The 23,764-nt window shown below is 33.4% G+C and overlaps 1 protein-coding gene across 1 annotated transcript; it reads right to left on the reverse strand.

Annotated features, from left to right (window-relative positions):
• Window positions 1-1,485: 1,485 nt before the first annotated feature.
• LOC111000331 (otoferlin-like) lies at window positions 1,486-23,488 on the reverse strand. The gene is made up of 23 exons (XM_045634262.1): window positions 23,154-23,488; window positions 21,409-21,681; window positions 20,765-20,951; window positions 18,423-18,485; window positions 17,905-17,989; window positions 12,672-12,828; window positions 11,446-11,632; window positions 11,061-11,247; window positions 10,461-10,584; window positions 9,452-9,726; window positions 7,463-7,653; window positions 6,913-7,110; window positions 6,568-6,684; window positions 6,165-6,317; window positions 5,858-6,058; window positions 4,392-5,777; window positions 4,177-4,311; window positions 3,664-4,106; window positions 3,294-3,583; window positions 2,937-3,135; window positions 2,450-2,688; window positions 1,937-2,216; window positions 1,486-1,823 (listed from the first exon to the last, which is right to left on the reverse strand). The coding sequence occupies exons 1-23, from the start codon at window positions 23,483-23,485 to the stop codon at window positions 1,643-1,645; spliced, it is 5,883 nt and encodes a 1,960-aa protein (XP_045490218.1). The 5' UTR covers window positions 23,486-23,488; the 3' UTR covers window positions 1,486-1,642.
• Window positions 23,489-23,764: the final 276 nt, after the last annotated feature.

Raw genomic sequence — 23,764 nt, forward strand, 5'->3', positions numbered from 1 at the left:
GATACGGGTGGAATAGCGTATTCTGCCTCGACCTTCGATGATAAAACTTAGCCACACTAACCCGAACTGACACCAAACAATCAAAACAAACGCGGTTGCTGCAAAATACTTTTGTCTTGATGACTTATGTATGACGTAACCAAACACGAATACAAATATTCGTAATAACAGATATATTACAAGTATGTCCTAAATATTTTACTAGCATTTTTCACTGAAATTCGATTGGAAGAACTGATCCGTCAGAAGTGACAGATCAGTCTTCTATCGCATTTCTCATTTTTCATCTAAGTGAATTTGATGGAAAGAGAAAAAAACATTAATTACAACAGTGTTTTAGCACGATTTAGTTTTTATAAATAAGCCTTTATCAATTGCGATAAGAAAATATAGGAGAGTATTAAGAATATACATACATTGATTACAAATCTAATACCCTATGTCATAACGACTAATATTATAAATGTATATGTCTTTTATAAACATTAATCACCTAAATATAATAAGGAAATTTGTTATATAATAGATAATAATATATTTATTTTAGAAAGTTGTAAATATATTCAAAAGTATATAATATAGAATCTAGATATATTTTTTTCATAATATGTTGAAGTGAAATGTAAATGATATTACGTTTTATAATATAGGTAGTTAAGAAGGTGTTTGATACAAAATACTATAGTATATATGAGATATCAATGCACATAAAATATATTATATTAGAGATATAGGCTTTATAAACCTTTAAGCTTCTAAGCTTTTTTAACCTGCTCTTCAATTTGCGTTACACCAAAAACTAAAGAAAATAGACTTTTATGTCACACATTGTGAAGAAAATCTCGTCAATTTCTCTAATCTCCACAATTTTAGGTCCAAAGTATGCCGACATTTTGCGCGGTTTCATGTGTATAAAAGTGTTTAATACGGTAACATATCCTTTAATATTGTGGTCGATTACTTCATGACAAAAGTTCAGTATGGTCGAGTACAGTTAAACAGTTTCAGTTCTATTCGCGTCTATGGATGCTGTCTTACACTAGTAACATGTCAGTAATGTCTGTCATGTTAGTAATTGATATCGTATTTACCCTCATAACATACTATTCCATGATCAGTAAGATTTTACCTTCACATATTTTTTTTAAATCCTTTAGTCCGCGAATATATCGCTGATTACTCCGAGATATTCTGAGTGATCTCTAAAGAAGCTTTGTAAATCTATTAAGATGGTTTCAGTCTCTACACCAACGTATTTTAGAGCCTGACTTTAGGTATAAATGTGTCGATAGATCAAGGGAATTTATCGCGTAAATCAAAAATCTTCTCACATATCGTTTACAGATTTGAATTGAAATGTGCTGGTTTATGGATTATACAAGTATAACCAATAAACCTTTTAATATACCCCGAAATAATTAAATTAAATTAAATTATTTCGGGTATATATAGACTATTTTATAAGACGACAGTATAGAGTTATACAGGACTTATCCGTGACAAACTCTCTACTCATTGATTTTTATGATTGTATGTCTCTTCTGTGAGTTTACATTGTACTGACTTTTAACTGCTTTTTATATAATTTTTATTGTATGAAGCATATAATAGCGATCGATACTTTTGTTAAATTTTCTGTTTTTTAAGCTCCGAGGAACTTCTTCACTGTGTAGCCAGGTACTGCGTACACGAACAATAAGATCATTAAAGCAAATCCAATTACCATTCCGGCTTTAATGATGGTCCATTTGTAGTTGTGCCAGAGAATGTAGCGTATGGATTTCAGTGGATTCAAGAACCACATAAATGATGCATCAGGACGACTGTAACAAAACATGACTCAAATAATTTTATATATATAACATTTTAACATTTATTTTATAGCTGCGAAAAGATTCTAGCTAAGTATTTAAAAGAATAACATGGATATACGAACTTTGGTTTGTCCAATGGATCTGGTTCACTCCGTCCTAATCCTGCTGGTACCTTCTCCGCATCTTCTCGAGAAAGTAAATGTATTTCAGCCTCAACTTTGCCCGTGAGTTCCATTTCTTCATTGTCTCGTTTAGTGTAAAAAGGCCACCAGCCTTTTATACGCTTCTGCTTGAAAATGTTCACCATTGGCACTGTACCGTCATTTCGTAACATGTCCAAGCTGCAAAGATTTGATGATTTTGCACCACGGGGGAAGCGATTTAGATCCAATGTTAAAGCCCCTGAAATAAGACTTCGATTATAATTTTATATTACTAATATAGAATATGCATGTTCGTAAATCGATATCGTTTTTCCACACTTAAAAGGATTTTGATATTTTTGAATAAAGATAGGTCTCAAAATTGTCTACTATTCTTCGTGCTCTATAATCCACAATATTGAAATGTAAGCTTGAGGTTAATATTTCTAGTAAATAATTTACGATATGTCTTTTTAACAATTAATGTATTACCCAAAAAATCATCCGCTGAAAAGTGATCTGCATCCCAAACTTGTAATTCCAGTCGGGCTGGTATTTTACATTCAGTTTCGTCCCAAGAAAACATGGATTCTTTTCGTGATATGACGATACGCTCCTCGGCCTCTAAGTAATCAAAGGGATATATAAAACGCCAGTTGAAGTTCCCTTCGCCAGTCAATGAACGGTAGTGTATGTCAGTACTTTGACAATCATCTGGACCTTTCAGCCATCTGTGAAAAAAAATTGAAATAAATAGCCACCAATTAGAATGTTGATGAAAGAAGAACTTAAAGAAATTTTCTTGCATCGATATTTTTCAGCACAGCACACAATACAACTCTCATTCATAGATACTTTTGAACAAGGCGCACAATAGTGTTTCGAAACGTCAACGTAGATTATACTATAATATAATTATTAAATCTGCTATGTTTTAATAATTGAATAAAAACATGATATTAACCGAAATACAACTCACCCTTTTACATATATATCAGACATTTTTTCACCGGTAAAGAAGGCATCGTCCTCAAGAACTACGTCATCGGTGTTCCATATAATGACTCGCATTTCATACGCTTTAGGTTTCCTTGGTGCGATGTTTACGGCTTGTCCCGGAAGAGGCATGTCCATTGGGAACATATCCACCCACATTTCTATTCGGCCTTGTTCAATACCTGAATATAAATATTTTATTTACATTGCATTAGCTACCGAAGAAATTAAATGTTTGAGTTTAAACAGTTAATTATCGATTACTTGAGGTACTTATGTATTTAGTCAAGCTATTATATAAATTTAATTTTTGAATAATTAGTATCTACACAATGCTTACCGGGCTTGTTAGGATTGTAAAGTGGCCGAGTTTCTACATGCTCGACAACGAGATGTGTCCCGAGACGGGGAACCTCATGCCAACGCCGAAGGACATTTAATGCCATTTGTTCTTGAATTGTATCAGGATTAGTAAACAATTCTGGGTCGTCCATAGACATGTTGAATATCGTTCGACCAACTCTAACACGCCCATATTCATAAACAGGCGCATCTATTTTTATGTCTTTGCATAGTTTGGCCAAAATCTGAGTTGGTTTCAATGCGTCACGCCAACGGTTATATCCCTCTCTAAAAATTGTTAATAGAGTTTTATATTACCTGTGTTTTCTTGAATATTAAATAATTACATTATATTTTTTTTTACTTACTCGTCGTATTTCGTCGGTAGTCCACAAGTTGCTCGATGGCGGCTGTAGAATCTATTTTCTAAATCAATTTTTGTTTCACCAATCAAATCATCTTTTCCCAGCAAGTCCCAGTCAAGAACTTGAACTGTTAACATGGAGTCTTGTGGGAAAGTTGCTTCGGTTTCAAAACATCGTCCAAACACAGGATTTAGCTGTTTGGATTGGTAATGTTCTTTATCGCTTATTTTTCGTGATCCAAGATGAAGTACAATGTATGGATCTGCTTTTCCATTAAAATCCATAGGATGTAAATCGGTAGCTTTCACTATGTAGACTCTTATTAAAACGTGAATCGGCTCATTACTTGGAACTGCCTGGAAAAATCCATTGCTGGGATCAAATCCAATCGAATTATGATCGTCAATATTCTTTGATAATGGCCATTTGTATACTTTAAGAGCTCCCTGTAAAAATATGTGTAATCATTATAAAGAGCAAAATTTGTGTATCATATGATTAAAGTCTTATACAAACTTTAAATGTGCCAACAACGCGACTGTCATCTTCTGTATCATCTCCAGTTTTCTTGCCACGGTAAAGGTCAAACGAATGTAGCCAATCTTTGAACTCTTCATATTCTGGTACGGCTTCTAACTCATGTGGATATATCTAAAATAATGAGAACCAATACTATAGAAAAGTAAATTGAAAAAGTATATTGTAAATCATAAATATATAATGGAACTTACTTTAGCCAATGTTGAATATGGTACTTCACTGATACTAGTTATAGTTGGACTCATCTTAGACTTTGGCGATACGGTTTGACGCCGCCTTATGCGTTCAGTTCGTGGGGAATTACCTTCATCTCGCGGTGAGTGAGTCTCATCAATATAAGTTAATTGACAAGGTTGTAACAAACCTTGCCTTTCTTTTTTATTCTCCTTTTCTTCATCTATCATGTTCTCAACTGAAGAAAAATATTTTGTCCACCAATCCTTGTTACTATCATCGTCCTCCGGTATTGACGCCGAGCTTTGTTTACGCTTTCTACTTAGTTGACGCTTAGCATATCCCGGTGTTTTCTTGCGCATTGGAGATGTTGCATCTGAGCCATAAGATGTACCGTACGGATAATCGGGTATAATTAAAGGACAACAATCTCTGTCATCTGTAGTCATAATTATATCGTCTTGGATTATACGATTATTATGCAAGTCAACATTTTGAAGTTGTATTAAAGATTTTTTTCGCTCTTCTATTTCTCTTTCTCGTTTGCTCATTGGTATATACATGTATTTATGGATGGAATTGATAGTATGAGTACCAACTAAGGTGACTCTACCAAAGCTGCGACAATCCAATACGCGAATGGTTAATGGTGGACGATAAAGATCTTGATCAGGCAATTCCACATCTATGTATTTAACGGGATTTGCAAAGTTGGGATTTCTTTTTGTATTTTGTATTATAGAGGAGTATATAATGTGACCGGCACATTCAATATCAACTCTAGGCTTATCAACGGAAAGCAAATGTATACGCTTCAGATTCCGCAAGCCCCAAAAAAGTACTTCAATCCGGTATTTAGACAACGTCGGTCGAATTCCAACTGGAACTGGAAGTATCGGACCTTTATTAACATCAGCTGGTGGTTTCCCATTAGATTCTCTAGCTTCTGGAAGTTCAGGTAATTCAAGCGTTCCTTCTTTTAAAGGTACTTCAAGGAGTTCAAATGTAGCTAATAGCTCTCCAGCGCTTTCTCCACCACGATAAATGTTATACCACTCGAGACTAGGTGGAAAGTCCGGTTTTTCATACTTTTCGTACAATGATTTAACATGCGGCCTAGCTAAAGCACGCCCGATAAAATCAGATTTTCCAACTTTATCCTGGTCAAAAATTTCAATACATATAGTCGGTGCATTCTTTTTTATTTCATCTATTGTGCTATATAATAGCACGTCATCAAACACGAGGAGTTCATCCCAAGTTGGACTTAGAGTTTCGTCAATAACTTGGGTAGTCGCCGAACAATCTTCAATGACAACTCTAGCGAATGGATCAGACAATCCAGAGGAATCAGAGCCTATTAATGACCTCGCTTGATAAATGTAGGCTCTCATCTGGAACTTCTGTAAAAGTTTAAAAGTTTGGAATTATAATTCAATGTTATAATAATCACCATTGATAGTATAATAAACTTTAAACTTACATGTCTTTCAGAATAGAATATAGTGCCCGGTGGGTTGGCCCGAGGTCGTTCTATATTTTTTAATTCTGGACTTAATGAATAACCCCGAGGTAAGCCATCAATGAAATGCGTCTTGTCTTGCAAGAGCCCGAGCCAAAGGTAAATCTCAATTTTAGCTGGAACGGTCCAACCGCTTGGTGCCGATGCTTTCTTACCTGGCCACTACAAAAAAAAAATTATGAATTCTTAACCACTACTGAATAACTTAACCATAGACCAGTGTTCATAACAAACAATACAATTTTTGAACACTTTTAATATATATTACCTTTAGGAATAGTGTTTGCATTTTGCCACAAAGTCGGCCAATTTCATCGGGTCGATCTGAATAAATTATGTCTCGTGCGGGTATGCGTTGATATGCTACACGCTTCCCATTGCTTATCATCCATATGAAGATATCGGGCATGGCATGTTGTGACTACAATATAAGAATCATTTATTACTTTGTAATAAATTGAAATTAAATCAACTGAAAAAACGACGACGCAATATCAGTTTATAGTGAACTAAGCTAAACGTTTAACAAGAAGACGTCATTACGTTGGTGTTATAATATTAGTTTAGTTCTTCTTGAATATACAAAATTATTATTGAACGGAATTTAAAGTAAACAACAGTCACAAAGTAGTGTTTAAGAGTTAAAAAATGAAATGAATATATATACTCACGTCTTCACATATATATCTTAATCGGTTTATATAGGCGTAGGTGGTTTTCAGCCGGTCTTTGACGGAATGTTTTGTTATAATTGCCTTGAGAGTTCGAGCCAAGTTTGCGAGTTGTTCCTAAGAATACATTTTGAAATTTTCATACAATATTGAATAAATACCTTAAATGCCTGATAAACTTTAAATTCATAGATGTACTTTTATTAAAAAAAATATTTTGCGTATCTAATGACGCATGTCAACTTTATCAATTAGGGAACAATACTAAAGATTATAACATATTAGTTTGTGTAACAAAATTGATTTCTTTATTATCATGCACAACGAAGCAATTCAGGAACTTACAATTTCGTAAATGCATAACTTTTCTCTTTCTCGATCAAGTTTTGTATTCCCGAGTGGGGGACCATTCTTCATGTATTCGATATATTTTGCGCAGCGGATAGTGACTGTTTCCATCACAGACTTTAATGATGCTAGAGCTGTATTTTCAAAGTTTCCATTGGTTTTTAGAGCCATTTCAGCGTCTGTGATTCCATCCTCCTACAAAATATATTCAATGCTACGTGATTATTTTTTTAATTTAGTCAGCTTCCGCGCTCGGCATATAAAAAATGTCATCACATTGCTATATATTCAAATTGTTTACCCTAGATATACAGTCACAGTTTTCTGAAATATATTTGTCCAAACTAAAAAAGTCTTTACAGTGTGATCTGACCAAATTACAGTATGCAAAGCTTATATAAGTTTAGGATAATATAAAAAATTATGATATATCCATAATATTAAAAATCCATATGCTTATTTTCAATATTGCAATTAGACCGAATTATATCATATGAAAGTATGTATATAATGGGAATATGTATAGAAAAAGACTTTTTTTACTTACCAATATATCTAATATGTAGCTCAACATGTTTGAATTATATAAACGGCGGCGATGGTCCGGCCATATACTGCGAACATGCATACACTGCTTGGTGTCCCAATATGGTAGGTAGTAATAATATCTGTCATTTGACTGAGCTTTCATATCGTGAGTTGTGCTCTGCCAGTATCCAGTATCGGCTTTGAGTTCGTCTAGAAGTAAAAAGAATAATTAAGCATAAGTAATTCCTTTTAAATTTAACAAAAAAAAAACAAAAGATAAAATAATTGCATGAGCGGGGTATAGAACGTAGTATGCTAAATATTAGAAAGATACAAAAAATAAGGCACACTAAAATTAGAAATATAACCAAGGCAAGAGATGGATTAGAACACGCTCAGTCACTTAAATGGAGGTGGGCCGGATATGTGGCGCGGCTACGTGACAAGAGATGGACAAAAACGGTAACCACTTGGGCGGGTCCACAGGGAAAAAGAAAGAGAGGCAGACCTGTGGCTAGCTGGGAAGACGAAATAAAAAAAACAGCTCGTCTCAACTGGATCCAAGTAGCCCAATCGAGAGAGGACTGGCTATCTTTGGAGGAGGCCTTCACCCATAGAGGAGTTCTTACAGAAATATAATAGTTTAAAACTGGGAAAAACTAACACAACTAAATTTAGGATACAAATAATTACTAACACTAGTATGTAAGTAAACTTAATTAATGTAACTTGTTCTGCTGTAAGAATTAAAAGGCTTTTTTATTTTTTTATTTTTGATTTTATTTTGATTTTATTATAATTCCTTTAGCTAATGCAAATACTAAATTTCCGATAAAGTTAATATTACAGTATTTAAGTTACTATTACTGTAATAAATCTAAATATATATATAAATTACGTGTCACGTTGTTTGTCCGCTATGGACTCCTAAATCACCGAACCTATATCAATCAAATTTTCACACCGTGTGCAGTTTGATCTAACTTAAAAGATAGGATAGCTTACATCTCAATATACAATTCTAACAGATGGCTCTGTGTTAAAAGCACCAACGTTTCACATAACCTGTCTACCTTTCACATAAGTTCTCCTACCGTATCCCTTGAATACTTACTACTATGTAATATAACAAAAACCTTAGCCACAGCAATGCTTGGTCTGTTTGAGTCTGCTAGTTATCTTATATAATATGATAAAATATATTATAGAAGCATAAGTAACAGTAAAAATTCATTTCCTACGGAAGGGCAAATTAATAGGGCTATCGGAATCGGTAAAAATATTCGGGCACAACGTCAAATCTGTGCTGCCCTATGGGTGTGAAACGAGGAAGTGTACTATAGACATCTCGCACCGACTCCAAGTTTTTGTCAACCGCTATGAGTATCTAATGCCCCGAGAACACTATTCAGTGCAAAGGATGCTAGTGGAAATGAATAGGCCATATACTCCACAGAGATTCCAATAGATTCTCCAAGCTGGCGCTTGATTGGTACCCGCAAGAAAAGCGGAAGTCGTACAGTTGCAGATGAAGGAAAGAGCTGGAAAGACTTGGAGCGAGGTGAAATACGAGGCTCAAGACTGAACGCGTTTCACACTGAACTCAATGTGGCCTCTGCCTCATCTAACGGATATGGCCTATAGGATATTAAGTATAAGTAAGACTACTACTAGTAGACGTGATGAAATACTACTATCGCTTAATTTGTAAAGTACTTGGAAGCTATAATTTGATATTATATATTAATTTGAATTGAAATTTCCCCTCTTTACTAATCATATTATGTTCATATTAATGAAGTTCCTAATTGCTTCCCACACAAACTAGGATATATTGGTACATTAACTCTGAATTAAATTTTAATGAGTTGGTACAGAGGTGAGAGCATTTCTGTAAATAAATAATATTGAAAGCTAGCTACTGTATACGGTAGTAAGGCAAGGTAGGTAATATACATACATATATATATATATATATATATATTTGAGTAAATTTCATTATATTTACCTAATGATTCGACAGCCAAGTCTTGCGGTCTCCTCATCGAAGAGTGAGGGCCGTCTAACGAATTGCCGGCATTTCCGATACTGAGTTCAAAGGTGATCGGTTTATCGGTTAACTTCTTGTCAATCATATTCACATTAAAGACGCTTCCGAACAAGAAAAACTCTTCATGTTTCACATAGGTAAATTCGTTTATTGGCATTATTGGTTCAACTTCAACTTCCGATGATGGCGTTTCAAAATTATCAATCACTTCAGTGCGTATAGATATTAGAATTCTGCGGATAATGATATGATATTAAACTTTAAGATATTAAGATTCAAACATTCTTGATGAAGCAAGAAGGAATAAAGGACGGAGTCAATATGGCTTGGGTATGGTAATTCCTAATCCTAACATTCCTTATACCGGTTAATAATTAAGACATAGTCACGAAAAGTAAAGTATTTTCAAAATCATTTATTTGAGGTGTAAACTTTTTGTTACTTAAAATTTCAATCTATCGAGCATTGTTTGTCTTTTTTTTTTTATAAAGAAGGTTAAAATGAACAAATGCAGGCCCGCGAGCGTATGCAGTCGCTATCGCGCGGACGTGGGGATGGTTAACTCTTATCCCTCCACTAATCAGAGGGTAGAAACCCGACCCACTAAAAGAGCATTGTTTGCCTATCCTGGCTTGTCTTGGCGTGGCTTAGCTTTTCTTGGGCGTGCGACTCTCATACCTAGGGCTTAGGTTCAAACCTCGTCACACATTATTACATTTTTGGGTTTTCTCTATACTTTACTCTTTACCATAGACAAAAAACTCGACGGAGTGCGTCAGGCACAGAAAACTCATCACCTACTTGTCTTTTAGATAAAACAAATGATGAAACAGTTATTTGAGGCCAAAACCAAGAGTCGTAGCGCTATTGGGTTTCTATTTATTTATATATTTGTATAGAAACTATAAAATATATTACACGTAATGAAATAATAAATTGGCCTTCTAGATACAACAATGACACGAACCTTGCCCTGTATTGCACCCCTTCACCCATTCCTTTATTTAAATTAGATGATTGATCTAATAGAGCACATTCACGAGTAGATCCGTACATATAAATGTAGGCTGGTCCAAAAGTTGGTAGAAATCCTGTAAAATATCATTATTAGCCTTTACAAATTACAATTATCCTATAAGTTTTCAATATAATATTATATCGTAATTATATTTTTAGCTATTTCCTTTGTATGTATAATCTACCTCAGTTTTGTAAATAATATTCATAAATTGTGTAACATTTATATGCTAAGCATGCTAAGCTTATGTAAATATTACACAGTTAAAGAAAATAGCATAAAACGGGAATTCACAAGGTGACGTTTTGAGTGCTTTTCAGTAGTTGTAGTCAGCTAGATAGAGGAGTTGACTATCAATTTGTTTATAGTAAAATTGTAAATAAAACAATTTGAAGATTTAAATCATATATCGTAATAACAGCTGTGGCCGGAGAACGCTTTCTACTAAATAATGATTACATTATATAATAATTAATTATATTAATTAATTTAAATTAGTTGTATTCATCGAATGCAACTGTTTGATTAGATAAGCTGCAAAAAACTTACCTCTTTCCCCATCATGTGAAATAGTATTTAAATCAATGAAATGGGTGGCAATTATACTAGGATGTATGGCTACATTATCTCTTAGTTGAATTTTGACACGTTGGCATAGAGGTGGAAACATTTCTGTGAATACAATTTGTTCATTCCAAACTGGAGCAGAACAGTTCTTTTGCACTGAAGTCTTTCCCTGTTTAAAAAATTAATAATATTTATTCTAGATAGAAAACCTCAAGTCGCCTACTTTCACAAATGCAAAATATAAGTAGCGAGAAATGTCAATCAAAGTTGAATATCCAACCATTATTGAACATAATATTTTTTAATAAATTATAATGTTAAACACTGAGTTTACATTCTTAAATCCGATAGGCTAAAATGTACTTACTGTCATTCCAGCGAAAGAAACTTGTACATAAGGATCAATGATGTCTTGGCTTTCACCAGTAAATGCGCTTTTGATATTCGCAAGTAAAGAGGTATCCATTTTAGGTAAACCATCTGCCTTATATATCTTGATAATAAATCTCGCCCTTTGACGCTCAATGGTAACACCATCCGGAAGCAGTAAATTTCTAAAACAAACATAATGGTAGCGATGACATACAACATTTTGATTTCAAAAACAATGGCTCTCCATATTAGCCTTAGATAATTAAGTCTATACTAATATAATAAACCTCTAAAGTTTGTTAATGTGATCGCGGCGGAACTAAATAATAAATATTATTGCTAAGATCACTTGTGTCGAAATAATAACCAATTAGGATTAATAGGATACGATTATTTCCTATTAAGATGTTCATAAGTGTCATATGGATATCGTCACATTACATTTAAAAGTTCTTTTAAGTAATTAATAGAATGTAAAAACATGTCTTAAGTGAGAAATCGTCTCCGAGGTCCTTTTGACGTTTCTAAAATACTAAGTATATATTGCATAAATTTCCTATAGTCCATTGAAATGTTACATTTGCATTGCATTGACGAACCCAGTCAACTTTGTAGCGCTGTTACAGCGTTTCCAATTAACAAAATGAAAAAAATATGTAGGAATATCTTCAGAAAGACATCCTCTACAAAATTGTTCTGGCATTGTTTTTGATAAAAACTAAAGAAAATTGCTATTAAAGCAAAATAGGAATTTGTTCGCTTTGTTACTTATAACTTTTTAAATTTTGGAGTTATGAAAAAAAATCAGTTAAACATAATTGTAGGCACAGCGATTTGCTACGAAGAGTGTGTGTCTTCATAATTTTTATGTACGATAGATAGTTTAGGAGATATAGCAAAAAACGTGTTTTCACCCCTTTTCCAACATGGCAGCCGAAGGACAAGGATGCGAAACCCACAAACTTGAGGTTAAGCTTATATTAACCCCCTTATGTGTCCCATAAATAAAATTGCGTCCCCTATTAAATGTTAAGTTTGGTCCTCAAATTGTAACATTTCAATGGACTACTAGAATTAACGGTCAAAATACCTAAGGTAAATGTATCAATAAAGTTTGCACAGAAAAGATAATAGACAGATAGTTGTTGGACTTTCTTTTATGACACCCAAAACTCTGAAACACCAATTACATAGTATGCTTTATATTTCGTTTGTACTTACGCTTCAATATCATCTTCATCCTTCTCACTCTTTGGTGGTATTTTGACTTGATCGCCTTTTCCAATAACACTGATGTCACATTTGAGATATCCTTTTGGACCAGCGGTGACGTCATCGGGGTCAGTAAGTAATGCCCATTTGTGATAAAACTGCCGATCTGGTGATAAATCATATCGTCATTATAACGGTTTCTTGAAGACTTGACGTAGTATTCGTGCATAGTATATAGAACGAATTGTTACATAATTTAATAAGCGGAAAATCCTAATAATTAATAGATATCCTCATTAATAAAAAGTAAATTCGCTTATAAACACATTTCATACGATGCATGTAAACACATTTTTTTAAAATCCTTGACACATGTTATTATCATTATATCATTATTGAATTATTAAAACAGTAATATAACAAAAAAAATACAAAAAATCGTGCCAAATGAAAGAAGCCCTTGCTGAGAATTTAAAATTAAAATAAATTTTGTGGAAAGAGTTTATATTGCCATTGCTTAAATAATTCAAATCATAATAAATAAGTCTCTGTTTGCCGTGTCGGGTAATATTACATACAATAAATTCATGTGAAATTGTGATATATCGTAAATCTGAGACATTTACAATATTATTGACACAGAAAACAGAACATAAAGCTTTGGAAAGGATACTTAATTAACACACATGAATATTACTACTAGGCCCTTTTGGGGCTTAAGTAAATTGGGCGTATCTAGGAATAAGGCCTAAATAAATTTCTTAGTCTTCACACCAACTGCTTAAGGGGTCTTGGAATTAAAAAATCGCTTTGCTATATACATGCCGCTAGCAAAAATAAATTTTACATGAATAAACGGTGCTTTATCGACGACAATATGTGTTTTTGCTTATTATTATTATTATTGCCTAAACCTTAACTAAGAGTACAAAATCAGCAAAACAACTACTAAGCACCTTGGTGTCCGATGGGCCATACTACTGTACCTTTAAATTCCTTACAACCCACAGTATATAAGATATCGTTTGTATTAAACTCTATTATTATATACGCTATAACTAGTCTGGCTATAAATACTGTTACAAATAAAACTTTTTTCCTTTTAATTATTTTGAATTTGGAACGCGTATATTATTTTAAAAACTTCTTTTTATTTTTCGCCATTTCACATATTATTCGTGTTCATTATCAAATTAAAATATGGAATGGGGTGTTTAAGAAAATAAATTGGTGAAATGAAATTAAGGATGGCAGTGATGGCCTTGCCCAATTTGGGTATGGAGCCATCGCGTCAGTCTTGTTGAAGACATTTCAAAAGCTTGGTATCAGCCGCATGTTCGTATATCGTACATCAGACACAACAAGACTGTTGAAAACTAGAAAAGATCAGGGCAGCCGCGTGCTGCAAGAACTGTCTGTTGTCTGTAATGCTGTTAAAGCCAGAATTCGGCAAAGCCCCATTAGGAAGCAAAAAGTCTTACCACGTGGTCATGACCTGTGCCAGTGATGGTTTTGTGTTTTGCGTTTGATTGTTGCGTTTCGATTGCGATTGTTGAGTTAAACTCCTAGATAAGAAACCAAAACCTCAATTTTTTTGTTGAAAAGGAGTGGAAACTTCAACCAAATTATAACAAGACAAAGTGTCTGGATCAGGTTGTGAAACCTCTCACCAAATCACTATTAAAAATATACCTTGGACTTTCCAACAGGATTCTGCACCTGGTCACAAGCCAGGAACTACCCAAACTTTATAAGATCAGACTTTGTAAGAGCTCAAGACTGGCCTTCATTGAACCCAGGCCTCAACCCTTTAGACTTCAAATTATGGTCAGTTTTAGAGGACATGGCCTGCTCTAAACGACTCGGTGACATCGAGTATCTTAAATAATAATTCGAGCAAGCAGAGCCGAAATGTGTAAATTCATAAATTCGAGGCCAAACAGATTTAAGGCCTGTATAAAAGACAAATATGACAATTTCGAATTGAATATTGTTATATTTTTTGTTGATACTTTCATAAAATGTAATCAATTTTAGTAATATATATTATATTACTTAATTCTACTAACACACTGTTTATTATTATTAATGTTATTAGTAGTTATTAGTATTAAATGTTATTTGCATTAGAAAGAAATACTTTTGTTGTTTCAGTATTTAAGGCAAGACTAGGTATGTGTATATAATATGATAAGCGTTGTATTACATGTTTTAGCATGTTTAAATAACAAAGACTTTTAATAGTTTATCATTGAAAAAAATCAGAAATATGAAGTGCATGATGATAGTATTTAGGGTATTTATTTAGAGGAATGTTTAATGTTGTAATTATTTGGTAATCATCAATATGGAAAAATTGTGTTGTTGAAAAAAATATACTCAAAATTGGGTTTGTAGGTTAGGTTAGTCTTTTTTTAATTTTTCGAACGTAATAACACTTTCGATTTCGATATACTATTGTAGTATTTTTCGTCTCTACACTAAGTAATTAAATAGCTGTATCTTTAAAAATAAATGTAAAGTTTTTGTGAATATTTATTTTATAATTAGCATTTTAATTGCGTCGCGTTCATAATAACTCGAAGGGTTTGGAGCTGGCTTTAAAATAAACAAGACATTACCGGTTTCTTAAAACCTTTTACTATGTTAAATAAATTAATGTTATTTTATTATCTCTTTATTTATAATGTGAGCTAGGCTCTTTGATTTTCCCAAATGTCACAATTCTAAATCTCTATTTAAACAAACAACGTATTAATATGTAATATAAATAAACAAAATATATTAGGTATATGTATATATAATGTTTTGAAAATAACCTGTGATTTCGTATCATGCTAGTTTGACAAATTGATCGATTAATACCTGCGTGTCTACAATCCAATTAAAACTAGGTGTCATGCTTTGGTATTAACCGGTATTAGTGACATTATCTATGCCATTAACAAGCGTGGATAGTTATATTTTAGCATTAATATTCATTAATTAACATATTAATAAACATTTCCTTGGTATGAGACTTTAATAAAAACATAGTTATTGATTGATTTATTTTCTAGAAAGACCCTCATTGCTTTCCTAATTATTTGTCTTCGCCTTGTTCTATGCTTATCTTTTTATTAATACCATAACAGGCAGTCATGAAAAATGAACATATTCATTATATGTAGTGTCTATGAATGTAAAAGTTATTTATACGTAGGATATGTTAAGATCGAAAACAACCAGCTTCTATTCTAGCTTCATTCGCCTCAGCTGTAATGATTCGTTGCCAGGTCTGTTTTAGGCGGCTTTTGCTATGAGCATTCAGTGGCTTGCTTGGCAATTGACTATTATCTCTCCGGAGCGTAGCGTACCTACTTACACTTTCAGAGTTTTTTTTCCTGTAAATTGGAACCTCATTGCGTAGCACCCACTGCTGATTTGAAAAGCTCTCAGTCGAGAATATTCTGACGAAGATCTTGAGTTGATGTGATTTACACACTTTTTAAAATAGTTTAGCATAAATCAAGTGTAATTATTATTATTGAAATACATATATGTAATGGTAAAAAATATTTTCTCTTTCCCAGTCTCTGTTTAAATTTGCGCTAAAAGCATTGATGTATCGCCAGAGGGTCTGTTACAGATAATTAAACTAAAAATCCGTGTGTTCTCGGAAAAAGTAAAACGTTCGTTAGAATGAACACAATAATTCACAGAAATATTTTGTTTCACCGTGATTGAAATTGTCTGAAGCTGATGTAGCAGATGACAGATTATTAATTTGTTTAATATTCGTGTAAAATATGAATTGGTAGGATTAAGAAAGATGTTGCCTATTAATTTCGATCAAATATCCACAAAATTTTATGACATTGACGTGCTATGGGCATGTTACGAACAATTTTGTCCCCTTTATTTTCCAGTTCGACAAAAATCGCAGTTTCTAAGGAGGTATAGTTATTGTCTATATCCCAAAAAACGTTAATTTGATTTCAGAATTGGCAGTAAATTTAAAGTTGGAAGCATTTATATACATTAAATTTCTTTTTTTGACACACTTATGAACAAAAGCAATTTAATTACTTTATTGTGAGCAATTTGAAGATGTGATATGTTAGTAGTAGAGTCGCGGCTCCCCAAATTTCAATAATTACCTTATTGAAATGGTGTGGATTGGAAGGTGCGATTTTGCCAACGAATTATAAATAAGAAGACGGACTTTACGAGAAAGGCTCCGAACTATATATCTTGGTGGGATCCGCTTGGTGAAGATAATTTAGTTATTAAATGATTTATGTGCGTTGTCCATGTTAAGTTATAGTCAATGTATAATCCCAGATATTTTTCGCTTTTCTTTTCAATAAGAGGTACATTATTTATTGTTAAAGTCATTTATGTGGTAGAAGTTTTAAAATTTTTAGGTTTAAAAATTAAGTACGAAGTTTTAGCAATGTTAATAGTTAACAATTTCGACTGAAACCACAAATGTAGATCGTCAAAGTCTTTTTGCACTTGAGAAATTATTTCATGCATAGATGAACCAGCGTAAAGGTATCATCCGTATACAAGGTTATCTGTCCATGCAAATTAAGGTGTTGAATGTCATTTAAATAATTTAAAATAATAATTGGCCCAAAATTGATCCCCGCAAGTAATAGGTAAAAGTTAACTTTGAAAATCATTAATTTTAACTCAATAATACAAATTTCAAGAAAAGGAAAAGAAATTTATTTATATATTATATATTAATTTACAAGGACTTAAAGCAATGTATACAATGTAAAAGAAATAAGCCAAGCGTGATCCAGTATAACTGGATTTTGATTAATATTAAATTTAAGTTATTTCTTTTATATATAAATGAATGTTTGAAATTCCGTTGCATTGATTTCCGAAATTTAAGCGAAAAATGTGTATTGTCAATACAAGGGTTCGGTATATTTCTTGTTTGATTGTTAATTATATTTTCAGATTGAAAACGGCACGTGTTTACTTTAGTAGATATCTTATATCACAGATATTAAACATTATACGCAAACATTATCCCCTTTAGTATCAAGGTTGAATATTGTAAAGCCTTATTTAAACAAGTAAGGTACATTGTACGAAAATACATAAGCCTACTAAAAGAGTTGTTCTCCTTCAATGGCAGGTCTCACAAAGAATATAAAAGCACAATTATTTTACGTGCCTTTATCCTCTAAACATTTTTATCTATTAATACATTAAATACGCTCAGCAAACGTTGAGGTCTTACCTGTTTGATTCCACACAGTTGCCACATCAAGCTTGAAATTACCCAGCAGTTTATTAGCGCGCAGAAAGTTGCGGGAGTGCAGAACCTGAAACATATGGCATCTTGCACGGTACACGTCGCAAAACTCCAACGCTAGAGATTAAATTCAGGACGCGTCAAGCTCTCAGGAGACAGGGTGAAATCGACCGAGTAGGTTTATGTCCGAGTCGAAGAAATATAAAGACGGTTCACCTAATTGAGGTAAGCTGCTAGCACTTAATACGATACTTAGCAATAATTGCAGTCGACCTTTCAAGAGTACGTAGTAAGCTCTAGGATTAAATCGTGCTGACCTAGTTTACTGTAAATATGAAAGCGCTAAGTACATAAAAATAAACTAAGGATTTGAAGTATTGACTTACACTTCACAATAATGTTATATTAGATCACAATCTACTTCATTCCTACAAGTGACACACATTTGCGGTATAGCGTTAAATGAATTCGCTTCGCTTAAATTCTATCAAATATATACGTACCGAAAGCGTTATTATCTTGTCGAAAAGCATGATGGGTGGCATGTGGCAGTCGAACACGAAGTACTGAAAAAATACAACTTTTTTATTGTACAAAGTACTTTTGTGAATGTGATATAATAATCTGTTTTTCAAGCTTTTGTTTTTATTTAGTCGGGTTCTTGTACCCTTTTATACTGTTTCGTTTTTGTGTCGTTTAGATTACTTTAGTCTACGATAAACGTAGAATAATGCGCGAAACGTAAAAAAGATATTTGTAGTGTCCTAAATAAATTACAGCTATTTTTTTTAAAACGTTAATGAAGAAGTTTTGTCTAGTTTAATGTAATCTTTAAAATTAAATTCCACCTATAGCTGTATTTAGCATTGACCCTAAATAATGGAAAACAACATATGTATTAAAAACATTATACATTTTATTGAAATGTATTGAGGTGTGGTGACAGGTACGAATTACTACGAAACCCTACTATTCATAGCGATGATTGGATCAATAGGTGTAAACAGGTATTTCTTTAAGTAAAGCCTAAGCAGGACCAACGCCAGCTGTAAACGTTACTGAGGATTCAGAACTAGAGCATGAAGACAGTGCGTTGCCTTAAATCAAGTCAATTAAAAGAAAACTTAAGAGGAAGGAATTAAGGAGGTTGGTTAACTTTTTTTTGTTGTTTGATTATTCATTATAAAGTTGACAAAGACTTGGTAAAAGTTCGTTCCTTTTATTTTAGTTTCATATACTTTCAATGTATATATTTTTTTATATAGAACAGGGGGCAAACGGGCAGGAGGCGCACCTGATCTTAAGTGATATGATACTAATGTTATACCTTCTACCACATAGTGATCATGACCGCTCTGGCAAGAGCGTACCGAATGAGAAGAATTTACATTGAAACCCATGTATGTAAAAGGGTACACTCCATACAACCGTACCGTAAAATGTTTAAGTTTTAACTGGTTTTGTTTATATTGTTTTTAGTTAAATGTTTATATGAATAGGTTTCTATTGCATTAGTATTATGCAAAAATAGGAAATAAATAAATTTATATATTTTAATTACGTAAACAAAGCTATCGTCTAACAGTGTTTACGTCATCAAGGCGACGGGTCGTCGTATTACATGAGAAATTACAGGTACTCGGGACACTGTTACACAAGTTGCAAATTGGTCTCTTGTACAATCAAGATCAGTTTCTATTGACGAATTTGATAATTTATGTTGAGAAATACTAAACCTATTGTGTCAGGTATGATAAATAAGTTGTAGGAATAAATCGTTAAGCAACTAATAGAGGCTTATGCGAGACTTCAATATGCATGAGTGAAGTTCTATTGCAATTCAGAACTTTTCCGTTCAAGGCAGTTTTAGTGCAGTATATTCTGAATGTATTGAGACATTTTCATTATTTACTTTAGTTTGTTTTAGAATTATAGCACATGTTTATTTGTAGCTAGGTTTTTAATTCCTTTGCCCTTTTATTCTAAGAATCGAAGTAACTGGGTAATATTAATACCTAGCCGCAATAGAGTATGGATCGACTCAAGTCAAAGGGAGTTGGCGAGAATTTAAGTATGATTTACTCGTATTTCGTATTGAAAGGAATTTAAATTTTATATGACAAAATTTTAATTAATAAAATCTGTTAAAATGGATACTACTGCTGCTTCTGCTACTGCTCGTGTCTGCCTCTTTGAGTTTTGTGTTTGTCGACACTTATGAAGTGTGTATAAAAAAACGCATTGCTACGGTGGCAGAAGTGGCATACTCAGCAGATATTCATTTTCCTTGGGCAAACGGGCAGGAGGCTCACCTGATGTTAAGTGATACCGTCGCCCATGGACACTCTCCATGCCAGAGAGCTCGCGATTGCCTTGCCGGCCTTTTAAGAATTTGTACGCTACGTCCTTATCGTATAAAAGACATGAGCAAATCATATAGATATTTTGCGTGTCAGATACAAACTCCCTAGATACTTGAATTGTTGACAATATTTTCAATTATGCAGTTAAGATGGTCCAAAAAGTTGATGTACTTATGTAAAGAATAATCAAACAACGGTAACCGACATTTTTATATCTATGAGTACAAATATTTATCTGAAAATGATTTGTGAACCAATACGTTTGCACGCTTTCGCAAGTATACAATCGTAAGTAAACTTGCTATATTCTGGTATCTTATCAATAATATCAGTTTCTAACAAGGCTAACTCTCTAATAGTGAGTAATAATTAATATCTCAAGAACGGTGTAATTTAGTAACGAAAGCCATATAAGTATGAACCATGGCGAACTAGAACTCTAAATAAGCGATTCTGAGTACTGCTATACTTTACATACTTACCTCATTATAATAAGGACAATTGGTACTCTCTTTCACGCTGGTGTATTTACGATGGTCGCCGATTTGAACGCAAACAACGGGGTCCATATTGAGCCCGGCCAATTGCCGTGCTTCTATCACTGTGATGCAAATTTGAAAGTCAGCTGCCTTTAATGCCGACGGGCCAGCCATATCCATCGCTACACGCCTAAAAGAAAAAAAAACTACTAAGCGCCATATACTCGTAAATTGTCTATTGTTAAAACCATGTCATAATACAATTATATTAACTAGATTTTATTAAACTGTCAAAAAGTTAAGATTTGATATTCCTAATGATTTATTAGAAACTTTGTTATATATTTTTAAAAAAATCTAGCATATTATATTAATTCGTATATGAAAATTACTAGCACTAGACACAACTAGCTATGTTAATTATTTCAAAATTATTGTTTATTTAAAATTTAATAGTCATATTTTAATAAATGCCTGAAAATGTTTTAATTCAATATTTCATGGAAATCTTTTACATGTGAATAATGCGCGTGTTATTAAAAAATGTACCTACATCAGCACGAAAGATGTCACAAAAATATATGAAACATTTTAAAATGGAATTGTTTTCTATCAACTGTTTACGTTATTCATATATAATAACTAACATTTTTTTTGTTTTCGGTGTTTCAACTGGTGACGGCGCATCGAGTAATAAATCTTCAGACGATATAGAGGATCTGATTTGACTGTAGGTGACATCTGGTTCACTCGAAGGTCCCGGCAGAGACTCCAGCAGACCTTGCTCTTCATCTCCACTGCTGTCTTGAAACCGGTTCTTTCCGAGACCGATAAAGCTTCTCATTGATTTAAATGTGGATACGCGTTTGGTATTTCTTTCTCGAACTGGGATTTTTTCGGCGCTTACGGACAGACCTCGTCTAAAAATATGGTACATGTAAAATATAGTGGTTGGAAATAATTGCAAGTTTATTATAAAGAAATTTATGATCACTATTTGATAACTATTATTTACTTCAGAAGCTGCTAAAGTTGCGCTGGCGAAAGTATCAAGATTGACGAGAGCGAGAGAGATTGAGATATAACGCTTGCTAGGCAGATAAGGGCAGAGTGTTTCCTAAGGAAATATAAATATTCTGGCCATAAATACTGTTACATATTTTATTTCTTTTCATTATTTTGAATTTGCAACATGTACATTATTTTAAAACTTCAATCAATTTTGCGCCACCTTAATTTCGTGTTTATTATCCAATTACAATATGGAATGGTGTGGTAAAGAAAATGATCGCTTCGCACACAGTGGGTATAGAGACGTATCAACAGATACAGCAACACTTCCTCCGTGGAAGGCAAGAAAAGTTTGGAGCTGCCGCGTACTGTTAGAACTACAAGGTTGTTAAAGCCTGACCTCGTCGAAACCCCGTTAGGAAGAAAAGTCTCGGGACTACTCTTTTAAAAATTTACCTTTCCAGCAAGATTCTGCACCTGATCACAAGGCACGACCTGCCCAGGCCTGGCTTGAAGCCAATGTTCCGGACTTTATAAGAGCTAAAGACTAGCCCTAATCTAGCCCAGACCTCAAGCCTTTACACTTCAAATTATGGTCAGTTTTAGAGGACATGGCCTGCTCTAACGATACGGTGACATTGAGTCTAGTTAAAGAATATTTGGAGCAAGCAGTGCCGAATTTTCTCTTTTGGTAAACGTAATTTTATACATTTGTGGCCAGATTAAAGGCCTGTTTAAAATACGAAGCTGACCATTTTGAACAGAATATTGTTATATTTTTGCTGAGACTTTATCTATATATTTAATATATCTTAATATATATATTTCTTGTGTGCGTGTGTATGTGACTGAACTCCACCTAAACGACTGGACCAATTTTGATGAATTTTTTTGTGTGTGTTCGTGGAGATTCGAGAATGGTTTAGATTCACAATTTTGTCCGCTGGACAATGTTTTTTTTTAATTAATTAGTAGTTGTTGATTTTGGAATGTTTTACATTGGATCCGACAGACGGCGCTACCATCGCACTGTCAAATTTTAAATAATATTCGAATTTTAATTTTAGTCTGTCCCGACAGTTAGCGCTGCGATCAAATTAAAAAAAAGTTTTGTTATCATTGTGTTATTGTAGACCATGTGCTGGATCGTTAGATATTGTCATAACATTTGAATAATACTTTTCATCAAAATGGTCCAGAATGTTTTAGCTTATTAAAAAAAGTTTGAAATTTTCAAATTAAATACGTATAGACAGGACGTCTGTCGGATCCGCTAGTAATAATATATATTTCGTTAAATTATTTAAAAAATGCATTTTCATTTGTAACAGAACATATGGTTGGACTAGATATGTATATTCATATGATTAAGTTTAAATACCTGAGAAGCCTTTTTCCGGCAGCTTTAATTTTTCGTGAGCGTGGTATGTCGTCTTCCACGTAAGCCTCCATATCTATCATTGTGTCTGTGTTCTGTAAGGTTCGTTCAAGGTTGGCGAAATTGCGTTGCAAATCGTCAAGGCCTGTGTCGTAATCTTGTGTATGTGTCATTGTGTTTGTATCCAGGGTTAATTCACGGCTTGGTCCGGCTTGAACGTCTGGAATCGCTGGTGCAGAGAGACGGGCTTTTCCTGGTGGATCTAATGCTGCATGTGTTTTATCCCCAAACTCTTTGGCGCCAGAAAGCGGGATGGGTTTATAGTATACGTCCATTTCAAGGTATGCCTGTAAGAAGAAATATGTTAATTGCCATTTTCGAGGTTAGATCTGTAATTTATTTTAGTGTCTAGTCTTCGGTCATATGATCTAAAAAACATCTTTAATAAATCAAGGTGTTTCACAAGATTTTAAAAAGAATGGTATTCTTGAAAATTCAATTTGTAATTTCTTTATATTTGTATTTTTTTCTATATTTGTATGGGAAAATAAATTAGTGTACTCAGCAATAAACTGTCGAAGCACTTCAAGATTTCATTAAATGTAGTACGACGT

This window comes from Pieris rapae, chromosome Z, assembly GCF_905147795.1.
Source record: "Pieris rapae chromosome Z, ilPieRapa1.1, whole genome shotgun sequence".
Taxonomy (NCBI): Eukaryota; Metazoa; Arthropoda; class Insecta; order Lepidoptera; family Pieridae; genus Pieris; species Pieris rapae.